At 50.6% G+C, this 19594-nt stretch overlaps 2 protein-coding genes across 5 annotated transcripts in view; both read right to left on the minus strand.

Annotated features, from left to right (window-relative positions):
- The window catches only part of TAF3 (TATA-box binding protein associated factor 3), a 120283-nt gene extending 114366 nt beyond the window's left edge, over nucleotides 1-5917 (minus strand). Inside the window, exon 1 of the mRNA XM_086474861.1 lies at nucleotides 5752-5917. Coding sequence (XP_086330987.1) covers nucleotides 5752-5917 — 166 coding nt within the window. The remainder of the gene's footprint in view (nucleotides 1-5751) is intronic.
- A 4396-nt stretch (nucleotides 5918-10313) lies between these two features.
- Nucleotides 10314-19528, minus strand: ATP5F1C (ATP synthase F1 subunit gamma). 4 transcript variants are annotated; one of them, XM_086474879.1, is made up of 10 exons: nucleotides 19467-19528; nucleotides 18678-18712; nucleotides 17257-17388; nucleotides 15739-15943; nucleotides 15141-15284; nucleotides 14697-14761; nucleotides 13019-13174; nucleotides 11835-11931; nucleotides 10981-11018; nucleotides 10314-10453 (listed from the first exon to the last, which is right to left on the minus strand). In XM_086474879.1, exons 1-9 carry the CDS (start codon nucleotides 19508-19510, stop codon nucleotides 11012-11014), a joined length of 885 nt encoding a protein of 294 aa, XP_086331005.1. In that variant the 5' UTR covers nucleotides 19511-19528; the 3' UTR covers nucleotides 10314-10453; nucleotides 10981-11011. The 4 variants fall into 4 exon arrangements, with proteins under 4 accessions (XP_086331005.1, XP_086330999.1, XP_086331010.1 ...); XM_086474873.1 differs by having other exon boundaries at nucleotides 10314-11018; XM_086474884.1 differs by having other exon boundaries at nucleotides 10314-11931.
- Nucleotides 19529-19594: the final 66 nt, after the last annotated feature.

The following is a 19594-nucleotide window of genomic DNA, read 5'->3' on the forward strand; positions in this document are numbered from 1 at the left end:
TATGATTCTATATTTATATAAAAATAATCTTCAAGAAAGTAGTCACACAATATGAACCTAAAGAGCAACTTTTAAAGTTCATTTCCTCACTGTATGGAAATTTCAGCAGAAAAAATAAAAATAAGACAATCACAGCGTATCCAGGCATACGCTCAACACTGAAAATTCAAGGAGAGTCCTGTAAAACCCACTTCTAGATCCAACACACTTCAAAGTTAATTATCTAGTTTATTACACTCCTACTTTTAGCAGCAGATAATCTAATTTTGTCCTGCTGAAATCCGCCCAGGTACGCTCAGTGATGAAAATTAAGTGCTTTAAAATACAACCAGGTAGAAACTAATGGAATAGAAAAATCAGGCTTTTGTGTGCATAAACCACGACTCCCCTCCTCATCCCTCCCATGAACTGCACCATCCACATAAATATAGGGGAAACTGAACTCTCTGACTGGATGTGCTACGTTAAGAGGTAAAACACGACGTATTCTGTGTGTCAAATGAAGCAAGTACCAGTCTGTCTTCACTGGACAGTTCCCCGCTATTAAAAACCCCCAACATATACAAGAAAATCCAGAGCAGTTAACCCAAAGCACCAGCTGTGCTGCCACCTCTACCAAACCACCTGAAACGCGAGTCCAAAACGAAGCGGAACGTAACAGAGAACTTTTCCCTTTTCACCTCGACTTAAAACAAACAACAACAACAACAATGTAGAACTCTGCCCTCAGTAACCACATGATGTCACTTTGGTTTGTAGTTCAATACCTTAATTACATACGCCAACACTGCTTTTCAAATATTTTATTTAAATTTTAGGATAAAAACATGTGTGAAGTGTACAGCATATTGAATAGGCTTCCTCTTACAAGCTTTCCACAAATTTGAACGGCATAATGTGGCGTACTTTAACAGGAAAACCCTTATTTTCTCTCCTGTAAGTTCACCCTCTCCTCCACCCCCAGCACAGTATTCAGAAGCATTTCACGGCATCAAACACATCTCAAGCGTGCTTTGCAAATCCTTTTGCCTTCTCTTTGCAGCCACAGAAGCTCCCATCAACTACAGCTACTGCAAATGCAAAGAAACAACAGCAGAAAAGTAATGAAAATCTTGAATGTGGCTCTTCTAATGGGATGTAACAGCTGGAACAAAGATCTAACACAGCTGGGAAAGCCATCATTTTCTTTTGCAACTGAAAAAGTACATGAACGGCAATGACATGCTTTTCAGAGCAATACCACACTGTCTCAATTACGTCAGAATAAATCCATTCAGTTTCGAATACAAAGATTATGTCCCTCCAGCTGACAACCCTGCTAACTCAAACCCCACTGGTTTGACTCTAAGATAACACACTGACAATAAAGATGCTACAATTGGAATTTAATTAATTCTACTTATGCAAAACCATGGCAAAATTCAGCTCATTCATCCAGAGCTGGGTTTGCACAGTAACTTATTTTAGGAGCAAAAGGAAACAATTCTGAAAAAGCAGGGAGACATCAGCTGAGCATTAAGAAGTCCTTTCACAAACCTTTTAAAGAAAGAAACACAGGAATCATTTGAAGAGAGGTAATATCAGAAATACCATATCACCGGCACAAAACCAGCATATTCCCTTTCTCCTTCACCAAAAAAAAAAAAAAAAAAAAGGGACTGTGATAGTTCCTTCTCCATTAGGAGAGCGGAGAAAAAAATTCCTTTTCCCACCTTCAGGAAGCACACCCAAAGCAAGAGAGGGATACCTTATTTCTATATGTTTGCGATTTTTCAAGCACCGAAAGAAAAAAAGTTGTATTTTCACCAACTCTGCATCTTTTCCTCCCAGTCTTACAAACACCACAGCACCTGTGGCAGAGCCAGCTGAGCTCGGGGCAGGGGGGCAACGCTGCTCAGCAACTCATCCCTTGCACAAGCAGTGATCCAGTTACTAAAGCACCTCCCCAAAACGTGTGCTAACCATACCAAAGGACAGCTCTGACCCAGCCTAGGTTAGCTCCTTTTTCACCCCACAACTCAGTTCTCCCAAACTCGCTATCCTGTTCCCTTCAACCTCTTTACAGATCATCTCTGTTTGGATCGAGAGAAGGACTTCACAGATGCAGCAGCTGCCCTGGCGCTGCTGGCTTAATATTGCACAGTCCCATTTCCAGACTAACCCCAGACAGCTTCGCACTCAACTAGCTCTTAAATTTGTTGAAGGCTTGTATGAGGAAAGCTATTCAGTCTAGAACTCAAAGAGTTTGCAGCAATATCGCTAAGCTCCTCCTAAGCTCCCTTACACTGGCAGTGCCAGAGTCAACCTCAATTATTCCTGAAATCATGAAGCAGAGGCAGGACCGGGTATCAGGCACGTTCAGCTCATCACTTTGCTTTACCGGGGATCACTGCCACAGGGAGAACTTCTGCTTCAGAGAAAGGACATGACCACGAGCAGCAGCACCTTCAGGCCACGGCTGCTCCTCTGCTGACCGAGGTGATCACGCCGTACCTCCTCACCCATGGGTCTTTGCTCCATGCACTCCCCAAATTCACTCCTGCAGAGGAAGCTGACACTTCCAGCCTTCACAGTTCTTCTAATCTCGAGGCTGCACCCACCACCAGTTGACAGCAATATGCCTCCGAGACTCCTCTCATCCACAGTTGTGGCACCCTCGTTAGCACAGCTCCCACAGCTCGGGCAGAAGTGCTGGAAAACTCTTCCATTCAGGCAGCTCAGGGCTACCATCCCTGTTCCCTCTCTCATAACCTCCTGCAGTCCCCAGCATGTTCTCTGGACTGTGGTGGCTACAGTAGCCCCAAATCCACCCGCAGTGAGTCACCTTCTCCTCACCCAGCACTTCAGGCGAGCAATCACGTTATCCATCCCAGCGCCAACCCCTGCTTCCTCTAAATGCTTTCCCCGCTGCCAGACCCAACCGCAGCAGCTCTGACCCCTGCCCCGGGGTCTCTCCAGGACTTCCCCCGCCACAAGTACACACAGAAACGCAGAGCAATGTCAGCCCACAACCCCACAGCTCCCCAGCACGCCAAAGGAAGGGGGAACGCGTCCCACTCGGCACAGGAGGCACAAGCAGCCCTGTTCCTCCATGCACATCCCCCCCACACCCACCGCTGCAGGGCACCCCTCTCCAGTACGTGCACCCCTTCATCTCGCCCCCCCCCAATACTTACAGATCCAGCAGCAGCACTGGCAGCCCCATCTCTGCACACACATCACAGCTTCCCTCCCCGACACGTTACACCCTCCCTGCCCCACACGGAGGGCAGCGAAGGCCTCCGCGCACACACAGACGACTCGTGACCGTCCGGCCACACCGACAGCCTGAGCCTTTGCTCCACATCCCCCACCACACCCCCTGTGCTCAGACCCTCACAGCCTCCCTCTCCTCACATACCACCTCCTCACACCCTCCCTGGCCCAACAGGACACTGGCACCCTCTTCTTGACATTCCCACACCCAGCAGACCCCTGCCACCTTCTTCCCAACCCCCCAGTCAGCACTACTGACCCAACAAGCAACTGGTCACCCCACATTCTGCAGGTACCAGCAGGTCATTTGTCCCCCTCAGCACCTGCAGGCTGGCTCTGCAGGCACGCAGGCAACCCCACAGGACACACAACTTCATCCTCTGTCACACTCCCAGGCCCAGCAGTGATACTTGTTCCCCATCCAGTCCATACACACACACTCCATACTGCTTTGTAACCCAGCCAGCAGTCCTCACACTGACTCCCAGACCTCTTTCTCTTCTCCCACTCGGTGTAAACTCACCCCTTCTCCACTCCTACCCCAGCACAGCCTCACCTCAAACCCAGTGAGGCCCTGGGCATCCTGCTCCCCCCGCCCCCATCACTCCCAGCTCCTTCTGCACATGCCACCTCAATGGCAGCATTGGCTAACTCCAGCCCTCCCCAGATCCAGCCAAACCTTTTCCACTCCATCCACATGAGGACACCACCTCATGCCACATGGACTAAAATCATCCCCAGTCCTCCCGTTCTGCATACACATACTCCACACCTCCCACACGCAGCCCCTTCACCCTCCCACGTCCTGTGTGCTACAGCTCCATCTCCCCCAAAACACCCTGTACTGCAGCCCTGCCTTCACACACTGCAGCCCCTCATCCCCCCCCCCCCATGTTCCAGCCCCACAGTACCATCGCTTCCCCCTGTACGTACACATCCGCAGCCTCACGTATACGGCCCCATGCTGCCCTGGTACCTGTCAATCCCTGACCACAGCCCCCTGCCCACCCCCATACACCTGCATCCCTGATCCCAGGCACCACAGCCTCACGTCATCCCTATCCACATACTTCCCCAACCCCACACAGCATGGTACATGTGCATCCCCACACCTCCCCTTGCACACAGGCACCTCCAGCCCCACAAACCACCTCCCCCTTACATATATATGCCCAACCCAGAGCACTCCAGCCCCAGCAATAGCCACATCTCTCTCTCCCCATGCAGGTGACTCCACTCCCCCCAGGCACACCTCTGGGACCCCATGCACTGCAGCTCCATGTCTTCACTCCTTACACACACTCCAGACACACACACTACAGCCCCAGCCATGGGGTTAACACCTCCCACCACCTTGCCCCATACACCCAGCCCAGACCTTGCATCCTACAGCTCCAGCACTTCCCCTTGTGCCCACATCCTCGACCCTATACACACACACATCCCACCTCCAGTGGGCCCCCACAGCCTCCTCGCCATTCCCACCAGGGCACAGACCCTAACCCAGAGATGAACCAGGATGACACAACATCCTCTCGTGCACCCACCCCACCCAACAAGAGGACTGGCTGCCCCTTCTCCCCTCCCAGTATACCCCCCTCCCAGATCCAGAATACTACAGCCCCAGCAGAAGAGCAACAGTCCCATTTCCCTCTCCTGTACACCCCCTCCCTCAGTACCCTGCACCCCATAGTCAGAGAAAGAGGAGGCAGCCATCTCCCCCCACTCCAGATCCACTGCCTCAGAGCTCAGTTTCCCCCAAGTCCACAACCCAAACTCATCACCCCTGCCCATACGCCAGACCCACTGCCCCACAGCCCACCCCTCCCTCGCACTCGGGCTCCTGTGCACCAGTTCTGCCCCACGGCTTCCCTCCTCATCTTCTCAACCCCCTGCACTGCTCCACAGCCCAGCTTCCCTTGATCTTCCCCCTGCTGAAGGGCCGCACAGCCCACCTCCCCACGGCCCCCACCACTGCCCCACGGCCTGATCTCCCCCACGGCCCCCACCACTGCCCCACAGCCTGATCCCCCCCACGGCCCCCACCACTGCCCCACAGCCTGGTCTCCCCCCATGCACGCACCTCGCACCCGCTGCCCCACGGACCCCTGCGCTGCCCAAAGCCCACCTCCCCACGCCCTCCTGCACTGTCCCACAGCCCACATCTCCATGACCCCCCCACTGCAAAGCACCCCCCAGCGTTGCCCTACAGCCTCCCACACCACAGCTGCCCTCCCCACGCCTCCACAGCGCTACCCCACAGCCTTCCTCCCCACAAACTCCACAGCCCACAGCACTGCTCCGCAGCCTCCCTTCACAGAATGGCCGAGGCTGACAGGGACTTATGGAGGTCACTTGGTCCAGACCCCTGCTCAAGCACGACCACCCACAGCCGGCTTCCCAGGACCGCGTCCAGACGGCAAGGACCACATCCTTTGCCGCAGCCCCTCTCCCCACAGCACTGCCCCTCCAGCCCCCGGCCCGGCCCGCACTCACAGAGCTCGCAGTAGCGGTGGCAGCCCCGGCCCAGCGCCTGCAGGTACCGTTGCAAGACGTCGGTTAGGAGGTCGCAGGCCGAGACCTGCACCGAGTCCCAACCCAGCGCTTGGCAAATCTGCGCCACCGACACCCGCAGCAGCCACCGCGAGTAGGTCTCGCACATGCCGGCTCGGCTCGGCGCGGTGCCGCCCGGGCCCGCCGCCCGCCCTGGGCCGGGAGGGCCGAGGGAGGTTCACGCACAGCCCGCCGCCGCCGCCATCTTGGCGCCGCGCCTCCCCGCCGCTCGCGCCAGGCCGCGCCGCTCCAGCGCCGAGCGCATCGAACGGGGCCGAGGCGAGGAGAGGCGCATCGAGCGCTCGGCCGTCGGCAGGGCGGGGCGGAGGGGAGGCGGTAGCGGCGGGCGGGCCTGGGCGCGGAGGAGCGGTGCGACACCCCCCCCTCCTCCCCGAGAAACCCCGAAATCGGGGGTTTCTCCAGCGGTGGTGGGGGGGAAAGCTGGTGTGGGGTGGCATGTCGGAGTGCTGGAGGCTGGCGGGCCCCGGGCTGGGCTTCCTCAGGGGCGAGGGACCGCGGCTGCTCCCTCACCTCCGCAGGCCCAAGGCGGCCGAGCGGGGCCGTGAGGCGCTGGAGCAGAGCCCAAACGGACCATTTGAACGAGCAGCCACGGCCCGTGTGACCAGAAAGCTGGAAGGTGTTGGTCAAAACAGTTTATCCGAAGCCCTGTTTGATTGTTTTTAATTATTTTTCTTTTCAGCTGGGTGGAGGAGCGGGATGCCGGCCCTCTCTGCAGCCCTCGCTGCCACTGGGTTTCCCCTGCGCTGCAGGAGGTAACGCATCCTCAGGCAGCTCATACCCTCAGGCACAGTCAGAGTCACAGGATGGTCGGAGGCATAAAGCCTTGGCATAAAGTTGAGGAAGCTCAAGCAGTTGGTGAGAATAAGGAAAAATGATTGAAGGCTCTATTCAAGGCGCTCAATATATTCAAAAGATTCGAGACATTCAAAAGCTCCTTCACCCTTTGGAGGGCACCTACCCCACCGTTTCACAGAATCACAGAACGGCAGGGGTTGGAAGGGACCTCTGGAGATCATCTAGTCCAATCCCCTGCTAAAGCAGGGTCACCTACAGCAGGTCACGCAAGAACGCGTCCAGGCGGGTTTTGAATATCTCCAGAGAAGGAGAGTCCACACCCTCCCTGGGCAGCCTGTTCCAGGGCTCTGTCACCCTCAGAGTAAAGAAGTTTTTCCTCGTGTTGAGGCAGAACTTCCTGTGCTCCAGTTTGTGCCCGTTGCCCCTTGTCCTGTCACTGGGCACCACTGAGAAGAGCCTGGCCTCGTCCTCTCAACTCCCATCCTTTAGATATTTATAAGCATTAAGACATTCATAAGCATAAGACATCAAATGTTTGCTGTCAAGACCTTGCCATTGGATCTTCCCTTTTGGGTGAAGCCCTTTAGTCACTCTTCATGCTAATCCTGCCTGTTGGACACTTTTTGGTTTGGAGATTGTGGTTTGGGGCTGTCAGGCCCCACCATGTCATTCCTCAGCCGTACAGCCTCACCACACGTTGCCACACGTCACACATATCACCGACAGTGCATCAGCAACTTCCTTCACTCACATGGAAGTTGCAGGAGTAGCCCTGCGAGGAAGAGGAATTGGAGAAATGGGAAATTTGAGTGCAACAAAATCCTTTGACAGTGAAGAGACTTCACAAGGACACAGGAAGGAGCCTGATTTAAGACACTTTAAAACAAAATTGACTTTAATGCCAGAAGACTTGTAGGGGATATTTCTCCTTTGCAGCAAAAAGAAGGTCGATTTGTTCCATTTCTCCCCTTTCCAATGTCAGTAATTCCTCCAGAGCTCAGAAAAAGAAGACTTTTGTGAATCTTTTCTGCAGCTGCAGGTTTTTGTGTGTGGTGGAACCACAAAAAAAAAAAACCATTTAAGAGCCAATATGGGCCAAATTGAAGGGAAGTTTGGGGGATCTTTTGGGGAAGCAGAACCTTGCAGGGTCACCTGTGTGTAGACAGGTACATAAATAATGACGTGCAAGGCCGAGATTGTCTAGGTAGCAGAAACATCAGCTTTGGGAACAGATGTAGCAAAATTGGGAGCAATGAGGAAAAGGTGTTGGAGGGCGAGCTGTTTATTTGGGGAGGAAACTGAGCAGGGAAAGGATGAAACTACAATGGCAAAAAGGAGGATCCAGGAACAAAACTAACACTTAGTGGTGGAGGAGGCAGCGTGAGGAGCGACACAGCCGTTCCTCAGCAGTGGCTGGGCGTACGGCAGCACCACCAGCGCTGAACTAACTCGGTAATTGTGTGTAACTAATCAGAGCGTGAAGGACAGAATTGTAAATAATAGCAGTCTATTATTAGAAGTTAATTAGTTCACAAATTAGCTCTTTGATTTATTAGACCGTTAGTAGCGTGTTGATGGGTCAATAAACAGCCGGGTCTCCTGTACCGGTCCCATCTCAAGGCTGCGACCTGAGGAGCGGGGAGCTGGACCCACGACCAAGTCCTGCAGCTCAGCGTGGGTCAGGGCAGGTGGATGTTCTTTGCTCCCTCCCTTCGGTCCGTTGAGAAGTTTTGGACCGTTTCGAAGCAGCATCACCTTTCTCATCTTAGAAATGGTTTGGTGGGGGGTTTTTTTGAGCGCTGTGGAAAGCTCCGAACACACAGGCCCCGCTTTTTGAAACTTCACAAATATTGAGGGAATTAACACGGGATTCCAAGGCTTGGAAAGAACTTTCCTCTTGGACACGCTGGTCCTTAGGCACATCGACCTGACGGGGCTGCGTGCGATTGACCCCTGTGGGTCTGGAAAGGGGGAAGAAGGGAAGGCTGGAAGGTGCAGAAAGGATTCCCTTGCCTGTCTGGGAGGAATTAAAGGACGTGGAAAACGAGGAAGGGAACCATCACATGGGCTGGGGACAGCAGGACTCAGCCCCCTGAACCAGGCAGGGCCCACGCGGCCGTTTTTGCTTTGCCAACCCTTTCGGAGAGCAGCTCGGCACGACATGTGTCACCCCCCTCCCCGGGGGTGGCCGCAGCGGGTCACCGCAAGGTGGTGACTGCAGGTCGGGCAGCCGCCGCCTCGGCCGCTGCGGGAAAGCTCTGACCCGAGGGGCGCGGACCTTGGTTCAGAGGCCATCAGGGCAGGAGCGTGGCGGGAACTGCGTTAGAAAGCCAGCAGTGGCCTCAAATTATTCCTTAACGAGGATGTAATTTCACAGGGAAGAGAACAGAGAGGATGGATCCATTGACAGAGGAAAAGGGGAACGTAAATCATCAGGATGACCTCAAATTACACGGAAGTTGTTTCAACAAGGGGGCTGGCTCTCAACTTTAACAGAGTTAATTACAATCTACCACCTTTCTAGGCTGGCACTTCCCAAGCACTGTTTCCCACACTTAGGGAGCAAAGGAAACGAGATAAAACGGGATTTAAAAGAGGTTCTAAATAAAAATCAAATTACGCTCCAAGAGTTACAGGCTCCAGATTATGAGAAGCAGGAACGGGACAGATCAGGGACTTCTGCACCCTCACAGCATCCACTGTCTTGTCTTCCTCCGTTTCAGAACTCCCTGAGCTCACCCATACCCAGCCCGCCGCCGTCCACCACATTCCTTCGAAGGCAGCATTAGGAGCGTTCCTTAACCACGTCACAAATTTCCTCCCAGGCCGTCTCTCTCGTTTCCCTGATCCCGCCTCAGGTCGGGATACCGCTGCCCTCCTCACCCACGGGTACCCCTCGCTGCGCACACGAAGGGTGGCGCCGCCGCGTCGCGCCAACAAGCTGCCTCCCAGGAAACACGTCGGCTCCAGCCTGGCCCTTGATCGCGGGGTTTCCAGACCAGCGGATTTAGGCCCAACTCAACCCCAGAGGGTGGCTGCTGGCGCCTGCCCCCGCCTCACTCCCAGACCGCTTTGAGGCCGTTCCCGTTCTCTTCAGATCTCTCCTGCAAACCCTCTTCCCATGTCCACAACAGACCTTCGAGGCTCTCCTTTTGTCTGCCATCCAGGAGCGGCACCTTTCTGCATCTACAGCCCCACTGCCAGTTCTTTCTTACACTTCTGCTGTATTATTTTTTACATTTTATCCTCTCTCACGTCCCTGTCGTGCCCAGCGGGGGCTGAGAACTGCAGTGTCACTGTATGTTATAGCGTGTAGACAGACACCCGCGCACACTGACCACGATAAACACGCAGCGTGCTGAAATGACTCGTAATCAGGTCAGTTCATTTCAGAATAGCAACATCTAGAAAGAGCAGGAATACGGTGTTCGGGTGAGGCAGAGACCAGTGTTCCGACTGCACAAGGCAGGGGGGGGTTACTCCACAGTCTCCTCCTGCAGCACAACGTATGTGACGAGCCAACACTTATAAACACAGGGTGAAGACAGGCACCCTCTTCCACTCTTCAAAGAACACCCACTTCGATGGTCTTGCACGCCGGACGCGTTACCAAATGTAGAGCACAGCATTTAAAAACGATGTTTCAAGGAGTAACCAAGTCAAACCCAGATATTTAGACACCAAGAGCATTTGTTTCATGTAGGTGGTTTATTGTAAGAATTTACAGATTTCTGGGGCTTTACCACTTCTTCACAAAATAACAGAGCAGTCTTGTTAACACAGACACGGGCAGGTTAAACAGCACATGCTCAGACGAGCTCTTCTTCACCTGTAAGGAAAATTGAAGCAAATTAAATCACTTTTTATTATTTTTTTTTTTAATGTAAAACTTCTGTCTCCTCCACTTTGAATACTTCAACTCACTAATATTCCTTACCTGCCCCCCACCCACTCTTTATCAACTCTGTTTTTCCTTGGAGTTTTAAATTTTGAAGATGCTTATTTTGCTACAGAAACGCCTTCAGGTACAACGTCTTACAGACAGACATTTGTAAAGTCATTGCCTAAGGTGAGGGCACTATGAAAAAGTTAAAACCGTAATTACACATTAATCCAATAACCCAGAAAAAAACCCCACATAAAATTACGTCAAACGTGGATGTAAGCCACCATGGACGTATTTTGCTTAAAATTATTGATGCTCAAGAACGTTTTGTTCAGACAGATTCAAATCAGCAGCTCCCAGCTCTTTCAGAAGTTTGACCAACACTGAATTCCGACTTCCTCATTTGCCTTCAAGTTTTTCTGTGTGAATTCATTTTACAATGCAGTCTAGTTTCTATTTCATAACTTTACCTCTTGGAATTGGCTGAACCTCTTTTTCCGATTAATCCCTGGTTATGGTATTACGAGAAAAAACAGAACAAGCAGGTTAAGAAGCAACTCATGCAAATTCAAGCAAAACTATGCACGTATTTATGACCTCAAATGTATTGTGAGGAGCACAATACAGCCTGTAACGGCAGTACGGTACATATTCCAGGCATTTTGCAAACAAACAGGGTATTAACACAGGTATTTGCATCGGAGTATAGCGCCAATTTTGAACTGTTAGATGTAACACACATCCGCTACTTGCAGTTACAAATTGTGGTCCGGGCCCATGCGTTTGTAACCCGCAGCACCCACCCTCACAACCCTTCTTTCTCAGGAAAATAAGCAAAACACTGAGCTTAAAGCAAAATGCACATTCGGTATCAACAGACTCTGGAAATTCCCTCCTCCTTCCAAGCCCACCCCCAAACTCTCAGCCTCCGACCACTGCCACAGGCTGATTTATCCAAAAGCCTTTCCGTCACCCGAGTGCTTCTCCCCCACCGGGCTGTCTCAGCAGACAGAGTACGGGAAGCCTAGGAGGGGGGAAATCCACTCAGAAGCCAAAAAGGAGGAAAACCACTGCCTGTTCAGGCAAGGACGTGTGGGGAAGCTAAAGCTCTATTTTACCAACTTTTTAATATTATCTGCTAAACTTCCCCCTCGTTAGTAGAACTGCGCAAGCTGGAAGGCTTGGGAGTCATGCCACGGGTTGTCGTCCCTTCGGTGGTGCCACCTCCGTGCCCCAACCTTCCCCGCCAGCCGACTGACGCAGCACGTACAAGCGCTACACGACTCTGCCCCAGCTCCTCTTTCGTGCTCGCACAGGTACTCACAGAGCAGCGGCACCGGAGATGATCTCAATGAGCTCCTTGGTAATGACGGCTTGACGGGTACGGTTGAACGTCAAGGTCAGCTTGTCAATCATCTCAGCTAGAAAGAATGAAGGTTGGAATTTTAACGTGTAACAACTATTCAAGTACAGATAAAGAGAAGCTGTAGGACAGAACAAACCCATGCAAATGATCAAGACGCACTTTTTTCCCCCTACTAGTAGACAATCTAGAAACTTGATGATTTGGCTGCAGGCATCAGAGTTAAAGATCTGCAGAACAGCTGACAGAGCAGTAAATACCATGGTATGACACAGCTTGCTTTAACGTAACACAAGCGTGCACTATTTGCTGTTAAATTAGATTTCACTATCAATTAACTACATTGGTATTTCCTTCAAGTCCCTGTTGTTCCGGCAAAGAAAGCCAGATTTGTTTGAAATTTTGTGTCTTCAATTTTTTTTTTTTTTTTTTAAACACAGAAGGAATCCCCTCTTTCTCTCCAGGCAAGGTGATCAGCAGCGAGCCACACCGACAGTTCCAGGTAGCCCAAACACGCCCCATCAGCTTCAGACACCGCTACCCTTTAGGCAACACCACCACCTCCTCAGGGCCAACGTCGTATCACCGAGCCACATCCAAAGCTATTTGCTGCCTCCCGCCAACACCGCCCGTGGGCTCGGCACTGCTCTCCGCCTGGACACCTTCCCAGGAACCCTGGCACGTTCTCAGCTTGCTGCATGACAGGGGCTAAAGCATTTCACCATTGTTTCAGTTTCCCCACCTTTAAATTGGTGCAGTACTAATTACATTGGGCTCACAGGCAGGTACAGAGTTTATAAAAACTGTGGAATTTTTGACGTAAGAGCGTAAAGAATATTAGGCCATTACAAGGTTAGTTTGGTATTTCATATTCTTACTAAAGAATCTCTTATTTCACTTCCAGTAACCTAGTCTTGTTTCTCACATACTGACAGCAATCCCTCTTTCCAGGGACCAAATAAGGTTCACGTGTTCAGAAAAGAAACCCAGTTGAACTGGCTCAAAAAAAAAAACAGACTCAAAATGGAACTAAGAGAGAAACCAGCTCATTTTTATCACTTTTGAAGCAAAGAATTACACAAAGGGAGGTCAGTACCTTCATGCTAAACTACTGAAGTCCTGGGAAACCCACAGAGTAGACTTACAAGCATTTTTGCTAGCGTTGTCCATAGCGGTCATCCTAGCACTCTGCTCACTGGTGGTGGATTCTTTCAGGGAGTAGTACAGAATATTTGCTAGTGTAAATTCCTGGTAGTTTCTCAGCACATCAGCATCAATATCATCATAGATACTTAGGCTTTCTGTAAAATATAAGAGAGAGGACTTAGAGATATCCAAGATAGACTGCTTCAAGCAGGACAAAACAATGCCATGTGAAAGACTCCTAGGCCTGCCTGGTTCTCTGCTTAAGGCAGGGTGGAGGGATTTTCTCTACGTACTACATCTGCCTTCATAACAAAAATTTCAGTAGCAGGGAGATTAAGTATTTTATGTCTTTTCATTCAATTTAACAATAGGAAAGTCACGTTCTGACCAACGCCAAATACGTTATTGGTGTATTACGTCTAATCTTCCCATAGAGAATCACAGAGCGTTAGGGGTGGGAAGGGACCTCTGGAGATCATCTAGTCGAACCCCCCTGCCAAAGCAGGACCACCTAGAGCAGGTCACACAGGAATGCGTCCAGGCGGATTTTGAATGTCTCCAGGGAAGGAGACTCCCCACCTCTCCGGGCAGCCTGTTCCAGTGCTTTGTCACCCTCAATGTAAAGAAGTTTTTCCTCACGTTCAGGCAGAACTTCCTGTGCTCCAGTTTGTGCCCGTTGCCCCTTGTCCTGTCACTGGGCATCACTGAGAAGAGCCTGGCCCCGTCCCCTTCACACCTGCCCTTTAGATATTTATAAGCATTGATAAAGCCCCCTCTCAGTCTTCTCCAGCCTAAAGAGCCCCAGGTCTCTCAGCCTTTCCTCATAACAGAGATGCTCCAGCCCCCTCATCATCTTCATAGTCCTCCAGTAGTTCCCTGTCCCTCTTGATCTGGGGAGGCCCAGAACTGGACACAGCACTCCAGATGTGGCCTCACCAGGGAAGAATAGAGGGGGAGAATAACCTCCCTCGACCTGCTGGCCACACTCTTCGTAAGGCACCCCAGGGTAGCATTTGCCATCTTGGCCACAAGGGCCCATTGCTGGCTCATGGTCAACTTGTCCACCACAACTCCCAGGTCCTTCTCTGCAGAGCTGCTCTCCAGCAGGTCGACCCCCAGCCTGTACTGGTACATGGGGTTATTCCTCCCCAGGTGCAGGACCCTACACTTGCCCTTGTTGTATTTCACTAAATTTCTCCCCACCCAGCTCTCCAGCCTGTCCAGGTCTCACTGAACGCCAGCACAGCCTTCTGGTGTGTCAGCCACTCCTCCCAGCTTTGTGTCATCAGCAAACGTGCTCAGGGTGCACTCTGTCCCTTCATCCAGGTCGTTGATGAATATGTGGGGTAAGGCCGGACCCAGAAACATTCTGGGTTATTTCTACCGCGCAGTGCCAAGTCACACAACACCCAGGCCGTTCAGTGCTGAAAACACGGGCACTGACAGAGTTCTGCATGTGCACAGTTCTTGCTCGAGAATCTCAAATCAGGATTAGTACAACCATTCTTTTTAACCACCTTGCCAGGTCAGCCTTGGACTGCCAAGATAAAATCATCTTTTAAACTTACGATACATGCACCATAGCAAGATGTTTTAATACCATGTTCCCACGCTCAAAGTACTTTTTCCTGTGCTTTATCACCTCACGTGACTGGTGGTTTCTAATTCACTACTTACCAGAACCAGCAACTGTTTCAAGGGAGAAGATTGGTTTTTCATCGGTCTTGTAGGAGATGACAGACCTGTATAAAAATAACATAATAGGGTCAGCTGAACTGAAGAGCCTAAATTGAGTGTTTAAAATCAAATTAGAATAGAAAACTTCTGGCCTCCCAATTCCACGAAGTTTTCTGATAATGAGAGAGATCTCAGATACCATGTGGATAGGACGTGCTGACTAAATACGACAGCACACACCGAACAAGAAAAAAAGGGAATTCCAACCACAGCTATTACAAAAAACCCAAACAACAGCTCTTCACACACACCAAAATGCGCTACCTCCTCGAGAAATAAAGTAACCATGACAATTTGCAGTTTTTGTATTCCTTCATCGGGCCAATGTGCTCTCTGCAGCCATCTACCCGGTATTTTTCCACTGGGGTTTCAATTTAATCTTACCTGAACCGATTGTAGATGACAGAGCCCTCATCAAATTCAAACCCAGAGTTTAACAGCTCTGAGGCAATGACTGAAGCATCTCCAAAGCTCGGAGGTCTCCGTCCCACTTCTTTGAAGGTCAGCAGCAAGTAATTGCCGTGTGTCCTGCAGTAATACCAAATCCGTGTCAGAACGAGTGGATGCTCTAATGTACGACCACGGGGCACCAAGGGGCAACGAGTCCAGTAACTTACTAGTGTTCAGAATGAAGCACGTTTTATTGAATTAGGGTCTGAGATAAAGTTTGCTTTTTTTCCAATTAAATTATTGAGATAGCTTCAGGATAAAGACACGCTTGTAGCACTGCAAGTGTTGGCAACTTCCAGATTTGTATTCCAAAAACATAATGATGCCGTGCAGCAGTTTCACAACTGTCCAGAAGATCAAAAGCCACCCTAGCACATTTGCAGGTTGTGTTTTCTTTCAAAAAGGAACTTGGATCTAGCAGTTTCATTAAATACAATTGCCTGTGAAAGCCACACAGTTTTCCAAGCTGTCTTTAAATTTTAACCACAGAAAACAACCAAAACCACCAACCCAAACCCTTCTCTTTTTTTACCTCTGAAGTAGGCCTCTGATCTTGTCACCTACTCCAACCACCATAACTTCTTTCCCTGCATTGGAGAGGTTGGTAATCTCGCTCTTCAAGGTTTTAGCAATAGACGTATGGATAGCACCACACAGACCTCGGTCAGAGGACACACCGATAAGGAGGTGCTTCTTCTTGTCCTCAGGTGCCTTTATTTCTGCTTTCTCATAGAGAGCTAAAAAAAAAAAAAAAAGCTAAGTTATTCAAGGGTGCCAGGAGCAAACGGGTCATAGCAAAACACTAAATTTCTAAAGGGGTCCCAAGTCACAGCCTGATCAATTTTATCTCCCTCACAATCACTCCAGTTTGCACGTGATCTGACCAGAGGTGACAACAGAAACAACGCGAAGCCAGCGGCGTCTCCGCGTCAGGGATCACGCCATCAGCGTCGTTACGCAGTTACGGTCATGGTGCAAGTCCTCTGCTCAGGAGCACGAGCAGCCCGAGTTCACAGGGACCTCTGGCAGTAGCTGTAGATGCTACAGAGACAGGACACAACTCCACGAGCAGAGAGAAGCAGGCCAAAAAATCTGAGTTATGGTGCTCTTGTGAGTAACAAAAACAACCACACAAAGTTAAAAAAAAGTCATCAGGAATCATCATGAATTTCATATTAGAGCTCTTTAACAATCACTTTCCATGAACTACTTATAAGGACTAGTCAAGGTGGCCTAGAGATGCAGATTCTTTTGGGAAAAAAAAACCAACCAAACAACCCAACTATCAAAACGTTAAAAAAGTCTTGGTAATTTCACAGAACCACAGGATGGTTTGGGTTGGAAGGGACCTTAAAGACCATCCAGTTCCAACCCCTCTGCCATGGGCAGGGACACCTCCCACCAGACCAGGTTGCTCCCAGCCCCATCCAGCCTGGCCTTGAGCACTGCCAGGGAGGGGGCAGCCACAGCTTCTCTGGGCAACCTGTGCCAGGGCCTCACCATCCTCACAGGGAAGAATTTCTTTGTAATATCTAACCTAAATCTCCCCTCTTTCAATTTGAAACCATTACCCCTCGTCCTGTCACCACACTCCCTGATCCAGAGTCCCTCCCCACCTTTCCTGCAGCTCCTTTCAGCACTGGAAGGCCGCTATAAGGTCTCCCCGGAGCCTACTCTTCTCCAGGCTGAACAACCCCAATTCTCTCAGCCTGTCCTCACAGGGGAGCTGCTCCAACCCCTGAGCACCTTTGTGGCCTCCTCTGGACTCACTCGAGCAGGTCCATGTCCTTCTTATGCTGGGGGCCCCAGAGCTGAGCAGAGCACTCAAGGTGGGGTCTCACCAGAGCAGAGTAGAGGGGGAGAATCCCCTCCCTCGACCTGCTGGCCATATTGCTTTTGAATCTCAGGATGTGATTGACCTTCTGTGCTGTGAGTGCACATTGCTGGCTCAGTTTTTCATTAATTTTTCAGTTTTTCATTCATTTTATCACCACCATGAAAGCCGCCGCCTTCTGCTCCCACATCACCCAGTGCAAGCGCCTTCTCTCACCCAGTGCTCCTGTTCCATAGACTCTAGCAGGCTTCAGCTCCCTCTCAGCTCTGGCGTATTTTGCTGCAGAAACCATCTTCATGGACTTTGTAATTTTCTGAATGTTCTTGATGGACTTCAAGCGCCTGGTAACTACAAGGTTAACAGTTGAAGGTCATGAGCTGTACTGGGCATAATGACATCAAAACCAAACAATATAATACTAGCAATAGCCATCCAAAAATATCTTGACAAGTTCCCCAAAGAAGAAAAACAATAAACAAAAAAAATGCACAAATAAATCTCACAAAAAACACACCCTTAGTATTTATGGTAAGAAAGCAATAAGAGTAGTAACCTGGCTAATCTAAATGCATCTTTACCACAGGCATTTTTTCCCCCCCAGACATAATATCTATTTATTTAATATTTAGCCCAACAGAAGATCTATTTACTATGCCCTTTCCTTCCACTTTTACATGTTTTACAAACATATCATTCGAGGTATATTGTCATCTTTTCCCAGACAACAAGGGGCGGGCGGGGGAAGACTCAATATGATAATGGGACAGAATAAACTTCCTTCTGTGTTTAGATCATGGCAAAACGAGATCCATAAAAATACTGCTGTGAAAAGAAAAAACAAACAGGTGTCCTAAAGATAACCGCAATGCTAAGAAAATATCCCTGTATAAGAACCTACAATGAATGGCTTAAAGAAGGATTATCAAAGCAGAACCATTCAGTCGAGCTTTCTTCCCCCAGGACTAACACACAGGGAAATAAACAGAATGGAAAACAAATTAATTCTTAAAAGTGAGCAAAAAATCTGGGCTTGCACATATGACAAATTTATTTCTAAGCTATGTTTGAGTAAACTATACTGGTCTGCTGAAATGGCATCTAAATTACAGAATCACAGAGTGTCAGGGGTTGGAAGGGACCTCTGGAGATCACCTAGTCCAACCCCCTGCTAAAGCAGGGTCACCTACAGCAGGTCACACAACACTGCGTCCAGGCGGGTTTTGAATGTCTCCAGGGAAGGAGACTCCACACCCTCCCTGGACGGCCTGTTCCAGGACTCTGTCACCCTCAATGTAAAGAAGTTTTTCCTCATGTTCAGGCAGAACTTCCTGTGCTCCAGTTTGTGTCCGTAGCCCCTTTTCCTGTCACTGGGCACCACTGAGAAGAGCCTGGCCCCGTCCTCTCGACACCCGCCCTTAGATATTTATAAGTGTTGATAAGGTCCCCACGCTACAATAATCTTAAGCAATGCCTTGCCTGAAAGACACGTGTTTAACACACATAGTGCTGGAGGCTCTGTAGCTGTGTTGTGGTGTATCACGACCAGTTTATCCAACAGAGGCTACCCGATAGTATATTTTAACATCTGGTTTTCCTGCACTTTCTCTCTCTCAAAAGCAAACAAAACCAGTACTTACTGTCTTTTAGAGTTGCCATATTCCTGACTTGGCCCCTGAAAATTAATGCAGGAGAAATTAGGACAGTTCACTAGTTCTCCTGCACACCAGAACTTGTCAAGGGTAGGCCCCTTTCAGAGGGATGGACATTTAAGAATCACTGTTCCTTAAAAAGCATCTGTAGCAGGGACAAGCCACTCTAAACCATGCCTTGTATCCAGACCTTCCTCCTTTTGCCTTCTCTCCTGTGATACCACATATCATCTAATACAGTATCCACCGCCTTAGGTAATGGCACAACGTAAAGGAAAGGCAGACAGCTTGGCACCAGAAAGGCACAACCAGAAAGCATAATTGTTTCTTAAAAAAGATTTAAACGAAGCAGAGGAGGCGACACCACTTCCTGACAAGAGCAGTCTCCTTCCACCGCCTGTCACCGACGAAAATGCCCTTTTTACCCCTCTTGCCTCCCCAGCTCACACCCCCCCGCGGCTCAGCGCCCTTCCCCTACGAGCCCCCGTCTCCCCTACGGCTGAGAGGACGGACCCTCCGTTCCCAGTAGGTCACCGCCATGCCCCCGGGAGGCCGCTCAGCCTCACGGTCACCGCTCCTCCAGCCACACCGCAACCCACAGCGCCTCAGGGGCTGGCCCGGGCGGCGGCCCCATCACCCCCGGGTGCTGCACGGCTGAGGGGAGCGTCGCCCCCTCAGCCCCCCACGGGGCCGCCCCGCCGCTTATCCCCACCACCGGGACGCATCCCCCGCGTCCCCACAGGGCCCTTCCCGGGCCCCTCAGCCCCCGCCCGTTACCATTGCGGCTGGTAAAGCGCGACGGCGGCCCCGCGGGCGAACATGGCGGCGCCTCCACCACAGCCCCGCTGAAGGTCAGCGCGCCCGCACCGCGCATGCGCACGGCTGGGCCCGCCGGGGACGGGAAG

This window comes from Leptosomus discolor, chromosome 1 (assembly GCF_034619465.1).
Source record: "Leptosomus discolor isolate bLepDis1 chromosome 1, bLepDis1.hap2, whole genome shotgun sequence".
Taxonomy (NCBI): domain Eukaryota; kingdom Metazoa; phylum Chordata; class Aves; order Leptosomiformes; family Leptosomidae; genus Leptosomus; species Leptosomus discolor.